Source organism: Callospermophilus lateralis, chromosome 8, assembly GCF_048772815.1.
Source record: "Callospermophilus lateralis isolate mCalLat2 chromosome 8, mCalLat2.hap1, whole genome shotgun sequence".
NCBI lineage: Eukaryota > Metazoa > Chordata > Mammalia > Rodentia > Sciuridae > Callospermophilus > Callospermophilus lateralis.
Window position 1 is genome coordinate 97,358,654 of NC_135312.1, and position 22,110 is coordinate 97,380,763.

The window sequence follows — 22,110 nt, forward strand, 5'->3', positions numbered from 1 at the left end:
GCCATGCTGATGTATGAGCCGTTTCCTTAATGCTGATTCCTCCCAAGGGCTACTTTTGTTTACCTTCCTTGATTTCTTTTAATGAAAAATGTAGAAGAGTTTGGCAAGGAGACCCGTGGATGGTAAATAATCTGCTTCCATGTTTATCTCAGCTGTGTTCTTCCTATAAAAGAAATTGGCGTAATTGCTCACACTGTATGTTCCTCTTGTGTGCTACTTCATTTATATGCTTTCCCATTCTTTTTACGAGGGCTGTGAGGGAGAGGGTTAGCATTTGACAACAGGCTGCTGCTTTGCAGAATAAATGAGCTTAATTCCTGGTGTGATTATTGCCATTCATTTTATCCCATTTGAAGCTTTAAGGGATATAATAAGTGCCTTTGAAAAAGTTATGATCTAGAAGGAAGAATAAAAGAAGTATGGCAAGGATGAGGAGATAAGTCAGAATGTGATGAATGCCACAGCCGAGATGCAAAGTTCATGCGAGTTCAAGAGACAGAGGCGTCATGTTATTTTGAGGAAAGATGAAAAGAAGCTAACATTTGAAATTGACCAAAGTGGAAGGTAGGGTTTCGACTAAAAATTCAATATTTCCAGGTGGAGGAAACAGCATGCAGAAATACAGAGCAAATGATGCCTCTAGGCAGACATATTATTCCAGGAAGCCTAGAGAGACAGGTTCCTCCCATGAAGAGAGACCTTGACTATCAGTGAGAGGAGCTGAGGTACAATCTGTTGAGTTAATAGAGATAGAGATAGAGCGGTTTAAACAGAAGAAAGACATGATCAGAAATATACATTAGAAATATTAGACTGAGGGGCTGGGATTGTGGCTCAGCAGTAGAGCGCTCGCTTAGCATGGGCAGGACCCGGGTTCGATCCTCAGCACCACATAAAAATAAAGGCATTGTGTTGTGTCCATCTACACCTAAGAAAAAAATAAATATTTTTTTAAAAAAAAAGAAATATTAGTTTGACTTCAGTGGGAAGAGAGAGTCAGTTAATAAGAAGAGCAGGATAGAGCTGGGATGATAACAGAAGAGGGTGATAAAGGGAACAGGAGAAAAGGTCCTGTTCAGTAGCCTTTATCGGGCCTGGTCACTAACCTCAGTGGGTGGAGTAAGAGATCAAACTTGTATCTCTAAGTCAGTAGTAGTAAACTCAAGGGACAGGCAACTTTGGGGTTATGGCCTTAGTTCAGGCTGCTATAACAAAATACCCAGGATGGGGTAGCTTAAACAATAGTACTTTCTCACAGTTGTGGAGGCTGGAGACTTGACATCAGGGTGCCAGGTTGGCTGGGCTCTGGTAAGAGCCTCTTCCTGGTTGCAGACTGCTAACTTCTCACTGTGTCCTCACATGGTAGACAGATAACTAGAGTTTTCCCTGGGGTCTCTTTTATAAGGACACTTATCCCATTCATGAGAGCTCCACACTAATCACCTCACCCCAACCCTGAAGGCCCTACCTCTTAATACCATCACATTGGGGGTCAGGATCACTAAATATGAATTTTGGAGGACACAAACATTCCATCTATAACAGTGCTTATTCTTCTAGAATACTGGATTAGAAGTATAAATTGGGCATTCAGACAGAGATACCCGGGCATGGTTATAAATACAGGTGTGGCTTTGTACCAATCTCTTGCAACCCCTGTCCTGCCCACCTCCGGTCGTTACTTGTCTGCTGTCTACTTCTATGACATCAACTTCTTTCGTTTCCATACCTAAGTGAGCTCATGCAGTGTTTGTCTTTCTGTGCCTGGTATCAAAGTGTACCCCATCAATGTGTAAAACTATTATGTGTCAATCAAGGCAATGTTTAAAAAGCCATACCTGATCTTTTTGAAAGAAATATAGATGTGGCTGTCTGGACAGAGAGATGATCCCAAGATATATATTCAGGATCCAACAATATTGATATTTGTCATCCAAGGTGATCAGGGAAAATACTAAAAGACAATAGAGAGAGAAAATAATAATAATAACAACAAAACAGTAATGTATTTCTGAGAGCTTCCTATGTACCAGGCAAAATTCTAAATATTTTGTATTAGCTCATTTAATCCTCACAGAAATTCTATATCAATCTCATTATCCCCACTTGACTGATATGCTAAACATGGCACAGAAAGTTCAAGTCAGTTTTTCTAGATTGCATCAGCTACTAAGAGGAGAAGTCAGGCTTTGTAGCTGCGTGTGGATGTCAGGTTGAGCTGCTTGAAGAGTCACACCCTGGATGACAGGGATCAAGGAGGAGGAAGGGTAGCCAGTAGGGTGCCCAAGTTGCTAAAGAAAGATGAGCACCCAGAGGAAGAAGAGAAGGGGAAAAAAACAAGTCCAGGAAGCCAAGGGAAGGAATTTTTTCTGTCACGGTATTTCCTATGGAGTTTCCATCTACAGGGTAGTTCTGGCGTCATGAAAAGAGAATAGACTCTAGGGACACAAATAGAGGCAGAGAGACAAGTGAGGAGTCAATTGCAATCATCCTTCCTCATGGTGGATCTGACCAGCCTGGTTCCCAGGGGAGGGGATAAGACCAGGTGGGTTGCTGGATGTATTTTTGATGATCAAGCCTATAGGATTTTTTTTGTGTGGAATAAATGATGTGAACACACACTCCTTGAAAATGCAATACCTCTAAGACACTAAGAAGCATCATGATTTCTAAGATAGAAATCATGCAAGGCTTAAATTCTTCTTAGGGAAAGTTGTATTTGTATGGGGATCCTGGGATCTGATTAAGACAAATCTTTTCAAAGAATTCCAGGAAAGTCATTGTAAAAATCAAACCGTAGAAGACCTCTATCATATCTGAAGTGTTTGGTACACATAGTTTATATTCATGCACATAGTTTTACTCAGAAAACTCTTGTCCTGTCTTCCTAACAGACACACAGAGATCTATTAAAAAATGCAAATGTATATTTTATAAAATACATTTGATTATGTTGATTAGAAAGCCATGCCAATGGTCAACACTGAGAAAGACCAATGAACAGCTTTTTGCAGTGAAAATAACCCCAAAGTAGTTTGTATTGTGGTCAATGCTTTCCAAATAGACATTTATAAATTTTCAGCATCTGGGGATCCAGCACTTAGCCTGAACCAAAATATGAATAATGGATGAGGCATTCTTAAACCTCATGGACTTTTAATAATGCAAAAATATCAAAATTCTAGTTGTAGGTAAAAATCTGTCCAACATACCAAAGAGATAGTTTAGTCACATTTATACGATCTCACATTCACCCTTGAATTGTGAGTGGATTAGGGGTGGATTAGCTGGAAAAGGCCCTTCAATGCTCAAACTTTGCCTTTTTGGCACCCTGCTTGCTAATGTTTCCTGCCAGTCTCTCTGATGTCCCTGCTTCTCCTGTCGCTCTAACCCATAGTACATCACCCCTCCCAAGTCCTTCTTCCTCCTTCAGGCCTACCCCACTCCTGTTTCATGTTCTTCCCAACCCACTAGTTCTTTATCTCAACTCACATAGGAATCAGTGACGAGCTTTTGAAAGACTCACTCCAAGGTTCTACCCCAAAGGCTCTGATCTAACTTGTCTGGGTAGTGAAGTTTTTTCTTACAGCTACCTGTGTTATTCTCTTGTGAACCCATCCTAAATATTTTCATCTCTTTTTGGAACTTTGATTCTATTATTCTATTAAGGACAAACTTCCCTACACCCTCAAATGGTTCTTTCCCCATTTCTTTACCTGACCACATTAACCACCGGTAGATCTTCCAGGTTAACAATGCCTGCCATGAAGTCCACACCCTTGAATTCATCACAGGCCAAAAGGAAAACTCTTTGACGGGCTGGGGGTGGTACTGGTCATTGGACACAGGTGTGCTTTACCACTGAGCTACATCCCTCACCCCTTTTTGTTTTACTTCTTATTTTTAGACAGAGTCTCAGTAAAGTTATTGAGGCTGGCCTTGAGTTTGCAATGCTCTTGCCTCAGCCTTCCAAGTTGCTGGGATTACAGGCGGACACCCAGCTAGGTTGACTATTTCTCTGGCATCTCTCCACTTCATGCGTTGGATCTTTCTTGTGTGGCTCATTACCTGTGTCAATTCCCTTAGCACAGACAACATCCTCATCCTAGCAAGACTTGCTTCCATCATTCTTTCTACCCATTTTATTCCAAAAATTCTCTGAAATTTAGTGTCATAATAATCATAATCCCTTGGCCCAGAGGTCCTCTATTCCATCATTCGATCATCCCACATTATCTACCTACCAGTATAAATGTTCTATAGCTCTCATCCTTGTTGCCAAGACCTCCAATGGTGACTGGCTTAATTAATGACCACAACCATCTTTCCTTGCTGCACACCAAAGCTGCCCTTGGTTCTTAAGGAGAAACTTCCTCAACCTTTCCTGGTCTCCTGATCTATAAAAAGTCTGTAAAAATTCCTCTGTTCTTACCCATATCTACAGGGAACTCACTTCCCACCTGAAATCACCTGTCATTTGAGCTGGAGCAGGCTTTATGAATTTCCATAGCAATGATGACCTCAAATGAACACGTATGCTCTACTACAACTTTCTTTCTTTTTTTTTTTTTTTTTTAAAGAGAGAGGGGGAGAGAGAGAGAGAGAGAGAGAGAGAGAGAATTTTATTTTATTTATTTTTTTTTTTTAGTTATCGGCAGACACAACATCTTTGTTTTTTTGTATATGGTGCTGAGGATCGAACCCGGGCCGCACGCATGCCAGGCTAGCGCGCTACCGCTTGAGCCACATCCCCAGCCGTCTACTACAACTTTCAGTTCTACTCTGTTGTACTGCTCTGAAAAAAAAAACATACATTTCCAATTGAGTTTAAGCAACACCTCACCTGTTCCTCCACACACTTTTATTTCTCTCTTCTAGACTCTTGGATTTCACGCAGCATCCTTCCAAGTCTCTTCCACTCCCCTGAAATTCCCAGTTGTCCTGCAGACCTCTCCATGTTTAGGAATGACCTCACCTTCCAGTGGATGCATCCTTTCTTTACAAATCCTTAACTTCAATCTCTGCTTCCATAATTCGGACTCTGATGAAAAGAAGCTCTGCTTCTTTGTTTGTGATCTAACCCAACTCCTTGCCACTTCCATCTTTAGCATAGCAAGTAATGCCCAAAGGTGGTCCTCCCAGGACTTGATAATTTCTTAAAGTTGCTATTGTAAGTTGGGGATTCATTATGAATGACAGAAAAACTCACAGAAACATCAGAAGAGGGTAGATATGGAGCCCCTGTAGAGTAGTCACTCTCAGGGGACATGGCTGCACAGTCCTTGAAAGATTTTAGAAAAAGATGGTGGCCCAATGTCTAGAGAGGAGTGTGTCAAGAATGCTATCACATTTTATCATCTCTGGTTATATTATCATATTTATGGATGGGGGGAAAAAAAGAAAGTTTCCATATCAGTCATTCTCAAGTAACCCTGGTACCTTTTTTCATCTCACATATACTTCTTTGAGTTTGGCAGCTCTTATAACAAATTTTCCTGTATTTTGTTAAGCCTTGAGGCAAAATGGTCACCTGAAACTTAAAAGCCGCATTTAGCGATTGTGAAGCATTCGTATGGAATCAGAATGCCAGGAGTGACTGGCAGAAGTCAAGGCCAGTGGGAAACAGTGGAATTCTTTTATACACCTTTCAGGAGGGGTTTTTCCTATGCATGAGTTTGAAGGACCAGTGGGAACAATGCTCAGGTTGAGTTCACATAAAAACATAAAGATGCTAAGAATTTTGAGAGTAGTTTGGAATCAACTCAAATAGAGAGGTCAAGTTTATTGAAAAGATGGTATTTGGAGTATCAGAGCTTTTCTTTTTCCTTCCTCATCAGGTGATTAAAGTAATAAAAATGGTGTTTTCCTTTCATTATTTGTAAAGACTTAAATCCTAGTATAAATAGACCAGAAATTAACAGAGAGCAAGGTTATATTTGGAATAAGTTTTTAAACACCCAAGGAGAAATGTACATCTACATAAAAATAAGAAATTTCTGCCCCACTACATGAAGAGTAAAATATCTGAAACTCTGCTGATAACAAAGGGGCTTATATAAACCCTGAGATTCAGAACATATGAATTATTTTCATATAGTGTGGATAGTGTGAGATTTTCGTTAAATTTCTGACAAATGTATATATGATATGAACCAAATAATGTGCATTATAGCTTTATGGAATCACCTGGAATGTTGAAGAGTCTTTGTGGGATTCATTCAATTTTCACACACCCTAATCTAGGTTCTAATATACTCGAATAACTCTGTGAAAGATAATATAATGTTTTAAAAAAAGAAACACTTACAAGTGGAGAAAAATAAATCTCTTGGATGAAGCCTAGTTGAGAATTGTTTGCTACCTTCTTTGGCCATGCTGGAGACAGTCACAGGCAGCTGGTTAAGTGGGGAGGTGGTTTTATTTTCATCCTACCACCTGTCACCACCTCCACTGGCATCTTTCTGTTGCTTCTTTCATGCCCACCTGTGCCCTTACTGAACCCAGAACTCCTCAATCTACTTCATCTAGGCCTTTGAAGGCTGGCCTTCCATAGAATGGGCCCCATTAGCCATACCTTTCCTTTCCATGCCCTCATACAAATTTTAAAATGACCCTAACCTGTGTTTTATACTTTCATAATCTTGCTTTTGGGAATTAAATTAATATATTCATGCATATGACACATGTGTTGCATAACAAGAAGAAAAATGTGTTAAAGTTTCCTAGTGACTTTGTCTGCCTCAGGAATACCTTGAAGATTCAAGGAGATCAAGATTATTAAATCTCCTGGAACAAAATAGGACCTAGATATGAATCTCTTAATCATCCCACAGAGGGCCTTTAGACTATCATGGCATGTTAAAGCTAATAGCTCAATGAAAATATTACATTTAATTTATATGTAATTGTGGGACGCATTTCAGGTTTGTTGGTAGTTTGATCATTCAGCCATTTAATCACAAGGATCTATTCTGGTACCTTAAAATTCACCCTTTATTTATTATCTTCTCAGGAGACTTAGCCTTGGCTTTGGCCAATCCTATAGATCCTACACATTTATATTCAGAATCTGTGAATAGGTATTACACAACAACAACAAAAAAAGATGATTTCACTGTCATGAACTATCTGAGATCTGCTTTGCTGTAATCTGGACAGTCTGAGTGGATCTAATCTCATTATGTAGATTCTTCAAAGAGGAGGCCCTTTCCCAGCTGTAGGTATAGGGAGGCATGATCATGGAGAAAGAACTAGAAATATGTGCTATTGTTAGACTTGAAGATGGAGCAAGGAAACCATGAGCCAAGGGATGTGAGAAACCTCTAGAAAGTGGAAAAGGCAAAAAAAAAAAAAAAAAAAAAAAAAAAAATCAAAATTTTCTCTTAAGCTTCAGAAAGGAAGGCAATTAGAACTTGATTATAGACAGTTAGGCCTATGCTGGACGGCTGACCTCTCTGACTGTAAGACAGTTACAGACTGTAAGTTTGTGTTATTTTAAGTGATGTGTTTGTAATAATTTCTTATGTCAACAATAGGAAACTCATACAGACGTTTTGTAACAACATGTTAAAGGGCAAAAGAAATGCAATGTTAGTCCAAAATGACCTAAAGCAATCTATTCCCAATACATAGATGTGAGAAAGAAAAAAAAAAAAAAACCACAGGAGTATGCCCAGGGGGATCGAAGTGGCATGGCCACTTCCTTGAATGTTACCCCTTGGCACTTTGCTTTAAAAGTGTCACAAACTTCCCTGACTTGGCAGGCTGGAAGTGGCATCTCAGACCAAGCATCCATGGCAGCAACAGCTGTGGGAACAGCAGGCAGAGCCTTGGAAATGAAGTGACTTGATGTGGAAATGTTTGCACATGGTCACTAGACTCCAGCCTTGTTATTATTAGGGATGAAGCAAGGCAGACTAACACCGGGGGAGAGCAATGCACCCCAGCGTGAACACAGGAAGGGAAAGTAGCAACTCGAGCCTGGGTGCCAGTGAGGATGACCTGAGCAGGTGGAAGAGGCCAAGCTGACAGTCAGATGTTCCCCACTGCCTGGCTCAGCAGCCTGAGGCCCGAAGGCCAGAGGAGGAGACAGCACATGCAGGGCAGAGAGCAGCCTTGCTAAAAAACTGGCAGGGAACAGGAGAGAAGGATGGTCACTGTTTTTGGCCTCTGCTTTGGTGGAGTGCAGGCACACAGCTGTGACAGAGACAGTGGCGACAGCGACAGTAGCAAAGAGAGAAATTTCTCATCCCCAATGACCAGGGCAGGTTTCAACACAGGATTAAAGAATGAATAGAAGCAATAGAAGCAGGTTCCGCTAAATCTGTTGGCAGATGTGATTCTTTTCAACACCAGTCAGCACAATCATTGAAGGTTGGTCTTTTGAGGTTTAACCCATGTGGCATGCTGAGCTGTTCCCTGTGTCTTTCCTGTTGCAGAAGCTGGGTGAAGGTGGGGCTTGCAGCGGTACTACTGGTCCCCCAGGGCTTGGCCAGTACCATGGACAGAGCATAGGGGAGGGGGTTCCATCTAACCCAAAGGGAACAGCTGTAGTTCAAGGCTGGGTGCTGCTTCATTGTTGTCTCTGTGCAGGATCTCAGAGTCTTCTCCACAATAGCTCCCTCTATCTGTTCATGGGCCTGATGCCATTCTCCAGCTCCTTTGCAACAATAGGCACAGCCAATCCATGATTCTGTTTCTTTTGAGAATAAGGATGCGGGAAATATAACATCTAGAAATGGTACCAAGAACAAAGCAAGACAAAGTGAAACCATGATTTAACCTCCTTTCAACCTTCTCTTCAATAGGTTATATAAGACTTAGGTTTTATCATCTGTTTTACCCTTTCTCTGGTGGATAAGGTTTATAATAAGAAAGGGGAAAAAATGATAGGAAAGCAATTGGGGAGAAAACGAGAGGAAAGAGAGGGAGACCATACCTACACTGAAGTCTATATAATCCACCAAAAGGAAAAACAGCCCTTGAGAACCTGGAAGCTAAAAGAGATGCCTCCAAGGATGAAGGTGATGCAGTTTGGAAGAGTGAAGTCAGAGAAGGAGCAAGTTATTGTTCAGGGCAATGGTGAGCAGAGGGGGGTGGGGAGGAGGAGGGCAAGGAAAGAGCCTGAGAAGAACAGCCCTCACCAGAAGCAAAGGTCTCCCAAAATTGTTCTGGAGTCCCTGCTCCTCAAATTTCTTGGCCAAAGTCACCAATATTTCCCCTTGCATAACCAGCTTCAACCTGGAACCTGTGACCCTTTAGACAGACATTTGTGGTTTTTTGGTGTTGTTTTCTGATTTGATACTGGGGACTGAAGCCAGAGGCACTCTACACTGAGCTATATTCCCTGACTTTTTTTATTTGTGAGACAGGGTCTCACTAAGTTGCTGAGGCTGACCTCAAATTTGGGATCCTCCAGCCTCAGCCTCCTGAGTCACTGGAATTATAGGTGTGTGCCACTGTACCAGGATCAGAAACTTATATTCTTAAACATGGTCCTCAAGCATCTATGTGGCCCCAGAAGCAATAGCTCTTGAGACTTTCACTGAAGGGAATTTGACCAGGCTTGGAGGAACCACGAAGAAAAAGAAGGACAAGAGAAGCAGAGAAAACAGATGCAATCTCACCTTAAAGTCATGAAGTGACAAGTTATGGGATTAGAAAAAATGGAGCAGAGGAGTCATAGGGCTTCGAGGGGCATCCCCTTCGTGCCTCTCTTTGTCAGGCCCAGTGCAGCAGATCCTATCATGTAGGAGCCAGGAGCATTTTCTGGGCACAGGCCAGAGCTACTCCCTTTTCATGCACAGGCCTTTAAAACAGCTTGAATTTATTAGGGCTCTTAAGTGGCCCAGGCTAATGGCCCGGCCTGGATAATGTCTTGGTTTAATTGGTTATCGTGCAAGCTGCTTGTTTCTACTGTGGAATCCCCTGTTGCCGCCTTTGGAGCAATCCCTCACAGCTTCTGGAATCTATTCAGCCCTCACTCGGGTTCATGCTGGAAGCTGCCACTACACTCTGCCATCCCACAGGATTGCTTGGATCCCTAGAAACACCAGACTCCTGGTGGCACTCCCACTGGGGTTCCCAGGTGTAGACATGCATGTTGTCATGGAGGGTGGGCTAGGGGCACCTCTGTGAATAACTGACTCTGCGAGTGCCTTTTCAAGGTAAAGTGAGAGGGATGGAGATAGAACCATGCAAGGATTTCCTTCTCGTGTAGCACAGCAAGCTCAGCAGAGCAACAGTGGATTGCCCAGAGTCTGACCCAGCACCTGGGGTGAGGGATGCTACCAGTTGGAAAGACAACTCCTACAGAAGAAGGTGATATTTATATTTCTAAAAGCAGAGCCTAGATGGCATTTCTTTTCAAGGTCATAATATTTTTCTTAAGTCTTCCTTAATCTTTTGACCTTAAATATATTTGGTACTTGTTCTCCCCAAAGGTGTGGGGAATAGACTAACCTTTGTGATCCAGAATCACTCTCTAAAGGAGCTGCTTTAGAGCTGAGCACATGACAGTGTGTTTAGGTGTTCACATGTCGGTCTCCCCCACGGACCAGGAGCAGTTGGAGGCTGGACTGAGACTCCCTTGCCTGCATGCTCTAGACCCTAACATGGCTCCTACCAGGCCTTGCACCTCTCATTGATGTTAAATAAACATTCCCAGGAAGATAAAAGAAAGGAACACATTTAACTGTAAAGCCACAGTTTATTGATTTTAATGTCCTTTTGTGTATCTGTACCTCATAAGTATTAGCCAAGATGATTTCATGCAGAAAGAATCCAGAAAATCAGGGTTGTTTTGAAGTACAAGGTAAAGTGTCTTTTTAAGTGGAATCTGCTATAGCCTATCTGAAATTTTTATACTTAATACTGTAGCAATATGGAACCAAAACATGATTAACCTGTCCTGTGGCTGGCTTCTATCCCCTAATACAAAACTTACACATGGAATTTGCTGTATGTGATAAGTCAACTCTGACTCGTGTATGGTGTTAGTTTAGTTTCCAAGGAGTTTTATTTATTGATTGAGGTATCTTTCATTTCTCTTTGAATTTCTGTAATGCTTTCGTTCTCGTCTTCTGCTGTATTTGATGTTTTCTTCAAGTTGAACATTCTGTGTATAATAATACCCCTTGATACTTTTTAGGAAAATGTGTTAAATTTAAGTTTGGTAAAGATTCTTTTTACTGAATCATTCACTCCTGGGCTGATTTCTCCCAAGGTACTAGTGAGAGGACAGCTGCCTACCCGAGCAGTCTCCAGAATGCAATTCACAAACCCTGGTCCATGAACCATTGGAGCAAAAAGGGGCAATATTAGTACTTCTCTGTTGATTTACCTTACCTCATAGTTTTAACTGTATATTTATGATGTGACATTTTGACAAACTGATGAATTAATATAGGTCTATAATTTATAAAGAAAATAACATAAAATGCATAGTCAATTTTATGACTGGTAGAGGTATGCAAGCAAATATGCTTAGAGCCTTCTGCTCTTAGCATAGAGGTAGCTAGATGGGCAGTTTTCTGTCACAGAGTTCATGTCCAATTGAAGGGAAGAGAAAAGTCAGTCTTCTCCCAGCTCTGTGCACCAACTTGATGTCCCTCCTGGTTGAGGGGGAGAGAGAGAGGTTAGGAACATGGAGAGTATGTTCTCTGGCTCCACTGTCACTAAATTTGGTTCTTTGTCACTTTATTTAGTTTGTTCTCTCCAAAAAGGGCTCTCCAAGCCAGGCCAGACTGTCTTCACTAGAGAAAAGCCTTTACCATGACTTCTGAGTTATGGCTCAAGAAAGCAGGGAATGTGCCTTATTCTTGGCTGACTTCAACTTATACTTTGCACTTAAAATGTGTTGGTATTAGATTGCTTGACTTCAAGGTCATAGCCAATAGGCAGTTAAGGGTTTTTTTCCAGTGGTCCCCCTGACAAGAAAACCGATGATGCCCTAGTATCCTTTGGCAGACTTTGTTGATTGTAGGGATAGGGTGTGGATTATACATTGTTGGGTACAATTACCTCCCAGAATACAATGCATCTTCTTTTAGACATCCCAGGGAGATAATTTGGATGTAATGAAGATCTATAGTAATCAGATAATTACTATCGATTGCTCTTTAGACGTCTTGATGAGGTAATTAGGGCATACTGGAAAGAAGCTAGAACTGATTGATTGGCATGACTGTAATCTCAAAGATTTCTAATTATGTTTCTTTTCTTCTAATGGCTTATAAACAAACATCATTTTGGCTTTAGAATTTGTCAGGTGCCAGGTTCACTGGGAACATCAGCTTTCTCTATTATGCTAACTAGACACCAAACATGATCAACATAAGCTCATTATGCCTTCCTGCTGAAGCAGAAGAAACTGCAATTAACCCTCACTTTTCTTCTTCTTCTTCTCGATTTCCACATGGCCAGATTCTTGTCAAGGAATGGGGTGTGCAGTGTTGTGAAGGGCATTCTGGTGGGCCATGTGTAACTCTGAGCTGGGTGGATCTGTGTGGCCTACTGGGGACCCTTGAGACCTGCTAGTGCAGACATAGCAGAGTCAGGGCACAGTGACACAACATATGTGTCAGGGTGGCCGGATGACTGCTCAGTCTCCTGTCACAAGTAATAGCTACTCATCTCATCACCAGCCACAGGAAAGAGCAGGTCAATATTGTCAGGCAGCTGAACCACGCGCTTCTCAACACGAGGGTGCTGTTGCCTCATCACTTCAGTTAGACACTAATTAGAGGACTCCCTGTCGGAGACCGCATTCCACATTACCCTAGTGTTCCCTACGCCATAGGACTGTTCGCAGCTTGCATTGTCCAGGATAGTGGCCTAGTCCCAAGATGATGGAAGGTTATACCACAAAGCACAGCTTGAATGAGCTGTTTGCATCTCATCGATGATGTTGGTAAGCACTGCACTTACTGGGCCAGTGTGTGGGTTACCATTCATTCGACAAATGCAAAGTACATATGCTTCTGCTGTCAGTCTAGTTTCCTTACTGGAACTTCTACTGTGACCCATCTGATGTACTTTGTACCCTGATAGATTCCCAGTACATGCAGGAGGTATTCTACTGAACACATGTGTTCTTGACTCCCTTTCTATTAAAATATCACTGAAAAAAATATCATATTTTGACTTTTCATAAAATCCATTTTTTTCCTTGATCCTGATTTTTTTTTTTAGAAAGGACACAAATTATGCATCTTTTGTCACTAAAACCTTTAAGATGTAAGAGCAGTAAAGTTCAGGGGGACGGTTTGGTCAGGAAGGGAGAACCCGGATGTTTTGTTCACTGGTAACTTATGGCATGCTGCTGTGTGGATAATTGCAGCTGTTGTTGGAAATGCTTCATTAACTCCCATTAACAAGCTTGAGAAATGGAAGTGGATATAGAATTTGTCTTCTAGTTATATCTTTATACCGTAAGTAAACTATGGAGCAAATTTTTTCATCAGTACAATTCTTTTTTTTTAATTAATTAATTTATTTATTATTTATATATGACAGCAGAATGCATAACCATTCTTATTGCACATATAGAGCACAATTTTTCATATCTCTGGTTGTAAACAATGTATATTCACACCAATTCATGTGTTCATAAATGTACTTTGGATAATAATGATCATCACATTCCACCATTATTTCTAACCCCATGCCCCGACCTTTTCCCTCCAACCCCTCTGCCCTATCTACAGTTCGTCTACTTGCAGGTAAATGGATAGAGTTAGAGAAGATAATGCTAAGTGAAGTTAGCAAATCCCAAAAAAACCAAATGTCAAATGTTTTCTTTGATGTAAGGAGGCTAATTCATCAGCACAATTCTTAAAAAATGAGTTGTTCTTTTAAAACTTTAATCTGAGTAATGGGTAAACTTTAATCTGAGTAATTAGTAAAAAACTTGCTAATTTGTATCAAAATTTCTCCAAATAGAACATAAAATAAATATCTTCTATTTACTCTTGATAATTGGTAATTATGTAGAGAATCATTTTAATCAAAATTTTTTTGATTTCTGTACATAAGAAGAGTGAGGGAGGAAAAAGATGTCATGAGAGTAGAAGGTAGACAGGGTAGAAGGAAGAGATGGGAAAGAGGAGGGGAGGGGAGAGGAAGGTACTGGCAAGTGAAATTGATCCAACTGTTCTGTGCATGTGTGACTATGCCACATTGAGACTTACTATTCTACATAATTAATATGCACCAATAAAGAAAACAAGAACTCAAACTAAACGTCTAAAATACATTCCAAATTTTTGTTGGCTCATTGGTTTTTATCAGTCCAACACATGTTTTAATTATTTTCCCATTTCCCTAAAAGTTAATTGAAATCTACTTTTTGTATCTACTTATTTATATTTTTATGTATTTTTCCTTTTATTTATTTAGTTAAATAATCCACTTGCCAGTTGGTAAAGGCAGACTGAACTGCATTTTCTCCCAGCAATTTGACATAAATCGCAGAAACAGTTTGTTAGTAGGGCCCAGTCCCATACGAAATGGCATGGGCCTTATTGTGAGGGTCAGGGCTATAGAAGTAGCTGCTCGTGCTGTTGCTTAAACCAGGGTTGCTGCTCAGGAGGCACAAAGATGAAACACACTTTTGATAAAAGGACAGATAAAAGTGAGACAATTCTACAATGCGACTTGGTTTGGGGCATGTCATTGCAGGAAGTTTTACAACTTGAGAGACAGATGGGAGGACAGCTTCTGGAGGAACCCAAGGCACTTCATTTTAAAGGAAGTACCCACAATTTGCGCCTATCCATTCATGACGTTGCCCATTCCCTCTGGAAGAGCAAATTGCTGGCTAAATATCAGGTAAGTTCACCACGCTGAACCAAAGGCTTGAAGACAGCTAGAAGAAAAATAACCAAAGTTATATAGGCATAACCAATCCCCTTTCTTGAAAATACTTTTATGTTAATACTTGTTTCATCAAGAGTTTGGGATCTGCTGGGTGCTGTAGCACACACCTGTAATCCCATTGGCTTGGGAGGCTGAGGCAGGAGGATTGTAAATTCAGAGCCAGCCTCAGCAACTTAGCAAAGCACTTAGCAACTCAACGAGACCCCATCTCTAATAAAATATTAAAAGTGCTGGGGATGTGGCTCAGTGGTTAAGCATCCCTGGATTCAATCCCTAGTACCAAAAAAAAAGAGTTTGGGATCATTCAGGATTTTCATAAAATAGCTGATAGGCATATTTGAAGGAATGCTTTTCAAAACAATTATCCTTATAATTATATTACCTTTGTTATATTTTTAGTAAATAAGAGCACTTCAATTTTATTTCAATTAATTTTCATAGGGAATTCATTGAATTAAAACAGCTTCAAAGGCACTCATAGGAATAATAGAGGACATCATACCCCTTGAGACACAAACTTGTCTTCAGTCTTGCTAGGACAGTACCCTTACATTGAAAACTTAGAAGGAAACTCAATTTGGGAATTGAAATGGCATGTAAAGTAAAACTTAGTCAGGATTTTATTAAGTCACAGGCATAAAGATATTGGTTCATCTCATTGGAGGTACCCATGGAAAAATGGCAGGACTCTAGGGTTTTCACCTCCTCCTCTATCAGTCAGCCTGTGCACTCTGAGACTTGATGCCCTGATGGACCACAGATCTCAACCCTGCCCATGAGATGCAGACACAGTCAGAAAAGCTGTGAATCCACATCTGCACACATGCAAATCCTACCAACCCCAGTGTTGCTGCTGATCTGGTGGCTAGTTCCCGAAATAAGTCAATGAAAATAACTAGAAGGACTGGAATTTCCTTTTTTCTCCCTTCTTACTTTCGTATGTCAAGTACTTACACATAGATTAAGAGAAGCATTTAAATTTACTCCTTTGTTAACAAACAGGAGCGTGGGTGAGGGTTGCAGACTTCACCCTTACCCATAGCTCAGCCCTGTTAGATGAGACTTTGACTTCCCATAACATCTCTTCCTTTGCTCACTTTCTTCATTCTTAAAATTCCACGGTTCTTCCCTTTCATAAACAATTTCCCTGATATAATCATGACTGAAAACACTTACTATCCTGCAAACACTCTCTTATGCACTTGGCTTATTTCCGTGAACCTAGCAGGTTCATGACTTAAGTAATCCACTGCCCACTCTTTTACAGCTGAGGAAACTGGGGTGTGAAAAGGTTAAGTAACTGGCCCCAAATTATCAAGTCAACAAGGGCAGGATGTTGTCAATCACACTGGATTTGGCATCAGAATCTCTGCCCTTAATCACCATGTTCTCCAATTTTTAATGTATCAATCAACTTTGTTGAAACAAGATTCTAAGATGGGTTCTTTAAGGTGCTCAAACTTTTAGAGAATTAATACCTGTTAGACATTTGGTGCTTTTTAGGCCAGGGACTTTTTTGGGACAGCTAAATGAGTCTACAGTTTTCAACTGTAGGGAATTTTGGCTGCCCCCTGTCCTGTGCAGAGGAAGGACAGAGGCATGAAAGAGAACAGTGTCAGCACGTTCTCCTTTGGGCTTTCTTTGCTCTTCTCCAGAATGTCACGGCAGGGATTCCTTTTAATGAGCAATGATGGCGTGTGTAGATTTTATTTTGGGAATTTTTTAAACATAAAAAAATATCATTTACAATGGCTTTATATTTTTGTAAATGAGAGACTTGTGGCAGACTGGTCAGGTATGTGGATTCTGAAGGATGACTTCCTGGGATCAAATCTCAACTCTGCCACTTACTAGCTGTGTGACTGTGAGTGAATTATTTGACCTTTCTGGGCCTCAGTTTCTTCATGTGAAAGGGGGACATGCTTGCACATAGGGCTATTATGAGGGTTAAGTGAGGTACTCTGTGGAACACTGAGACGAGCACCTGGCTGCAGAGTGTCTAATAGGTACAATTAGTCCCTCATTTGTGATTAACACTTTCATATCCTTTAGGAAATTCCTTTTTACCATATCTGGAGTGGGTCTCAAAGAAACCTCCACTGCACCTTCACTCTGGAAAGATTCAGCCTGAACACAGTGGAGCTGGTTTGCAAACTCTGTGTACGGCAGGTCGAAGGAGAAGGGCAGATCTTCCAGCTGAACTGCACCGTGTCAGAGGTAAGAAGCTCCTGTCAATCGCACATATCAGGGGTGGAAGGGACCCTTGAGGCAGAGTGGGGCCGAGACGTGTCTCACTGTTGGCCCGTTCAGCTTGCCTTGCTCCACATGTCCAAAGTGAAGACCATTTTCCTTAGCAAACCAGGGGAGGGGGAACATGTGGGCCCCAGAAAACTCCATCTTCATCTCCTCCAGCCTGCTGGGGTCATCCTTTCTTCCCATGGTCCTCAAAAGCTTTCTACAAGTCTTCTTGATAAAAGGATAATATTTTCAATGCATACGGGGAGCAAGATCCATAAAAGTATATAACAGGGAGTTCTTTTTCAAAAACAAGTTTCATTTCTTGTGACATGAATTTAAGCATCATGTTCTAACTTTTCAAAACAGATCTGAATTTCAAGTGCAAGGTTTAAGTAGTGTGCACATGCAACTTTCCCCCAAGTGTCCCACGTCCTCCATCTGTCCCCTCTTCCCTTTCTGGTTCTTTTTCAGGGACCCCCACACACACACCTTTGCCCTTATGTCCCATTAAGTGGGAGGAAGAGAGTGAGGCCTCTGTATCCCCATTTCTTTTCCTGCTCTTTCCTCATATTGTAAGGAGAAATCTCTCATAACATCACTCCCCAAGTATCAAGAGAGATGCTCTTTTCCCAGGGGAGGGAAATGTCTCAGAAATAATAGTCCAATCTACATATCTTCCCCCCCTGTAGCTGTCATTTTTGCCTTTCTTTGCTATGATTTTCACACACTTCAGTTGGGCATCTTTGTACAACCGTATGATGGCTGTAACAATGATCACTGCTATTTAAAACTTCTCTGTAAGGAAAGAGGAGGTGCCCGTGACCTTATCTGTTCCCTTGGATCCAAAGGCGATAGTTTGAAAACTGATAGCCCTTCATGCTGGAGGAACAAAGGAAAAAGAATAAGGGAAGTGGTCAGGAGGCAGCCTGTCAGGGGCCTCTCAGAGATGAGTCCACGCTGCTTGCTGAGCCACAAAGCACGGGACTGTCGTATTTCAAATCTTCAGCAGGCCAGTATATGATTTAAAATACTACTTCTCCCTCACTGTCTTATGCATAGTGACGAATGAAATGTCAGCCTGTTGGGCTCGCCTTGCTCCACATGTCCTATTTAAAGACCATCAGGCTCAGCAAACCAGAGGAGGGGGAGCACGTGGGCTCCGGCACACTCCATCCTTCTTTCCCACAGCCTGCCATGGTGCGGTCATCCTTTCCTCCTGTAGTTCCATGAGACTTTTGACTCATAAACAACTTTAGTCACAGACCCCAGTGACATTCATAAGGAATGATCTCGGTGTCAGGGTGCCATGGCAACCGCCGGGCCTTTGGATGCACAGCCCTATCTCCCAGGCACACTGCACCACCCCTGCTGGCTCCGGAGGGTGTTTTCACTTTCCAGGCCCAGCAGGTCTGCAAAGTTCAATAGCCACCCAGCTCCAGTGACAACAAAGGCTGAGGAATTTTGGAGGGGGGTGCGGAGGTCTGGTCCTTTGATGCTTGCGTTCTGTTCAGCATGAACATTTGCTGTGTGCTGAAAAGGTGGATCAGATGCAGCCATAAATGAAAGAGAGCTGCTCAGCACTCTCCTCTGCTCGGGGCCCACCATCTCCTCTCAGAGAAAGAACACTTTTGCATAGTGTGATCACAATTTAAGGACTTTCTTTCTTGTGCCAACGTAGAGGAAAGATGATTTCTTTTGCAACCGGGTGTCAGTCAGCTCAGAGGCCAGCCCTGCGGTCTCCTTGGAGGCAGTTACCCATGTGAGACAGACAAGAGCATGTAGCTGAGGAAGGAAGAAGTGACCAGAGTGGGGATGACTTTGGGGATTAAGAGGCACTCTGCTGACTCTCCTTCTGGGTCACCAGTCCCACCATGTGCTTAGCATTTGAATGAGGGTCAGGGAACACAGTGGAGGGTGTGAGATCTTGTACTGAGGTTGGAGCCTGAGGCCCTGAGTTGATGAACAAAGGACTCTGGGGAGTCCTGAGACCCAAAAACTGTGAGAAGGGGTCCATTGTGACCATAAACCATAAACAAATGGAGAAAAGGCTCCAGTTGCAGTTGTTTTCTTCTGAACTCTGTTCCTTCCTAGGGTCACAGGGCAAGGTGGCAGGTGGACTGGTGCTCCAATTCCAATGTCCTACCTCCCAAGAATGAGTTGCCTTGTTGGGAATATGTTGCCCCTCCCCCAAGCACCCCTCCTCCACCACCCAAGGGCACTCCTATAAAGCACATAGGCCTTGGCCTCACTGGCAGATGGATGACCTCTTGCACCCTAGGGAGACTAGACTGTGGGTGACATACAGCATGAACCTCTCTGGTTCCTGTACCAAAGATTCCTGATTTGAATTATACAGAGATGAAGTTAAGGAATGAAAATGACTGGAAGTCTGAAAGATTGGGCATGAATAAATACCAAAATGTAAAGAAAAAAAAATTATTTTAGACAGATGTGGGGTGAATAATAGCCAGAACACCACGAAGGCAATAAATGGTATACAGAAAGAAACTTATAGTTTTTTTCAGGCCTTTTTTTCAATTCTAGCTATAGATAAAGACCCATTGTAGTAAATTCTCAGGTAGACAGCTCTATAAGAATATGGGCACTTACCCCTTCTAGCCTCAGTTTCCTAATGCTTAAATCGTATAGTAATATATATGTTGGGCATGTTGTGAAAACTAGGTGAGTGGGTGTTGATAAATGCTGTGGACAGAAGTTGACCCAGAGCCCATGCTTAAGGTATGGCCACCATTCTCACTGTTGTTAGGGGAACCAGTTCTCAGACTAACTCTGCCACCCAAATCTGCAGAATCCTTCATCACCTTAGCTTCAGATTCCCTTTCAGTTTCTACATAGTACCAAGTAAATACAAGCAAATTAGCTCCCAAAGAAGATGGCATATGTCCCAAGTTTATTTATCACAGGTTGCTCAGCTCATGTCAATGGAAAAGTAATGTTTTAAGATGTTAGTTATCTAATAACAGCTTTCCAGATAAATTTGTTAGATCTTAAAACCTTTATAAACAGCTGATCCAGAGCACTTTCATATATACAAGAATATTAAAAATGTACAATGTAATATTACTCTGCTATAGCCATTCTATTTAAATCTCTTTTCTAGAACCTGCTTTTCTATAACCTCCTCAAAATTGGGAAAATTTAGTTTTTCTAAGTGATTTTAGAAAGAGAAGCCAGGTGTACTGGCATACAAGTATCATCCTAACTACCTGGGAGGCTGAGGCAGGAGGGTTACCTGGGCCTAGGGAATTCAAGGTCTGGCTGGGGGTTGGGCTCAGTGGTACAGCATATGCTTAGAATGTGTGAGGCCCTGAAATATGTGCCATCACCCATAGCAGCTGTTTGGTTAATATTGAAAAATCATATGTTTAAGAGAATCATAACATCAGAGACAGATGGTACCAATACCATAAACAATTATTGTAATAAGCATTCCATGAGAGTGATCTCTACTTTTACCTGGAAGTAAAAGAAAAACTAACAGTAAAATAAATTACTAGATGAAATTTAAATGTAAATGTACATATATATATTTTTTTATCTCCAAGGCTATTGTCAGCCATATGGTAAGAAAGACAAGAAACTATGCCCTATAGAGCTTGTTTTGTCTACACAGAAAGAAATATACATAGTAGCCAGGATCAGAGAGCTCAGGATGTTAATGCCTACATAAATGGTGATGGTTCTTTACTCACCAAGAAAAGGGGAGCAACATGAATATGGAAGCAGACTATCCTGAGACCCAGGCCTATTTTTAACTGCCCTTTAACTTCAGGATCTAAAAATGAAAAAAGAATCCACTCACTAGTCACATTTATTTGGAAGAAAGATTAACACACTACTCCATGAGTGGAATTCTATGTCCTATACCAGGAAAAAAAAATATTTTCTCTCATTTCAACAAATATTGAGTGGGTCCATGTTCAGAACACAATGCTAGGGATCATAGGGGTCCTAAGAATGACAAAAATTCTTTCACCTTCACAAAATTTGAGAAATCAAAGAAGTCACACATACGCTCAAGAAAATACACAGGGCAGAATGGGAGGAAAGCAGAAGAGCTGTGAAAGGGTCTTAGGAGATCTCCAAGGAGGAGGATTCCATTTGAGCCATGTATATGCCAGATGTGTATGATGTATATGCCAGACATATATATGATGTATATGCCAGACAGAGGTGAGAGGGCAGAAGAACTGCCAGAGGGCACCCATGGAAATAGTGCTAGGAAGAGTGAGTGGTCCATTCTGAAAGTATGAGTCATATAAAGTCAGACTAAGGATGGGCAACCTGAGAAAGGTTGGGGCCAGACTGTGAAATTGTGAAAGCTCTTACTCTGTGTTGGACCTAGGCTCTTCACTTTACATGCACCAACTCTAAGGTCTAAGAAGAGCCAATGAGACAGGTCATGAAAATATCTGTCACTGCTTAATGAAGAGTTGGGACTAAACTTTTAAGGAAGGACTAATGCCACTTCTTCTCAAATCATTCCACATAATTAACAGGAGGGAACCCTTCCAAACACATTCTATGAGACCAATATCATCCTAATACCAAAATCAAAGACATAGCAAAAAGAGAAAACAGACCAATAACCTTGATGAACATAGATGCAAAGAAGAAAAAAAATAAGCCAATAGAATTCAACAACATATCAATAGGTTTCATTCCCTGAATATAATGATGGTTCAATATATGCAGATCACTAAATATAATATATCACATCAGTAGAATGAAGGATATAAATCACTTAATCATCTCAATAGATGCAGAAAAAAGCATTTAATAAAATTTAACATCTCTTCATGGTACAAATTAGGTGTAGAAGGATCATGTCACAACATAATAAAAGCTACAATGACAAACCCACAACAAGCATCACAAAGAATATAGAAAAATGAAAAGCATTTCCTCTGAGATAAGAAGAAGATAAGGGTATCCCCTTTCACCACTCTTATTCATTATACTCCTAGAAGTTTT

The 22,110-nt window shown here is 41.2% G+C and overlaps 1 protein-coding gene across 2 annotated transcripts in view; it reads left to right on the plus strand.

Annotated features, from left to right (window-relative positions):
• The window catches only part of Unc5c (unc-5 netrin receptor C), a 344,211-nt gene that overhangs the window by 312,402 nt on the left and 9,699 nt on the right, over positions 1–22,110 (plus strand). For both annotated transcript variants that reach the window (XM_076864608.2, XM_076864609.2), the window contains 2 exons: positions 14,680–14,829; positions 16,930–17,094. In XM_076864608.2, coding sequence (XP_076720723.1) covers positions 14,680–14,829; positions 16,930–17,094 — 315 coding nt within the window. The remainder of the gene's footprint in view (positions 1–14,679; positions 14,830–16,929; positions 17,095–22,110) is intronic.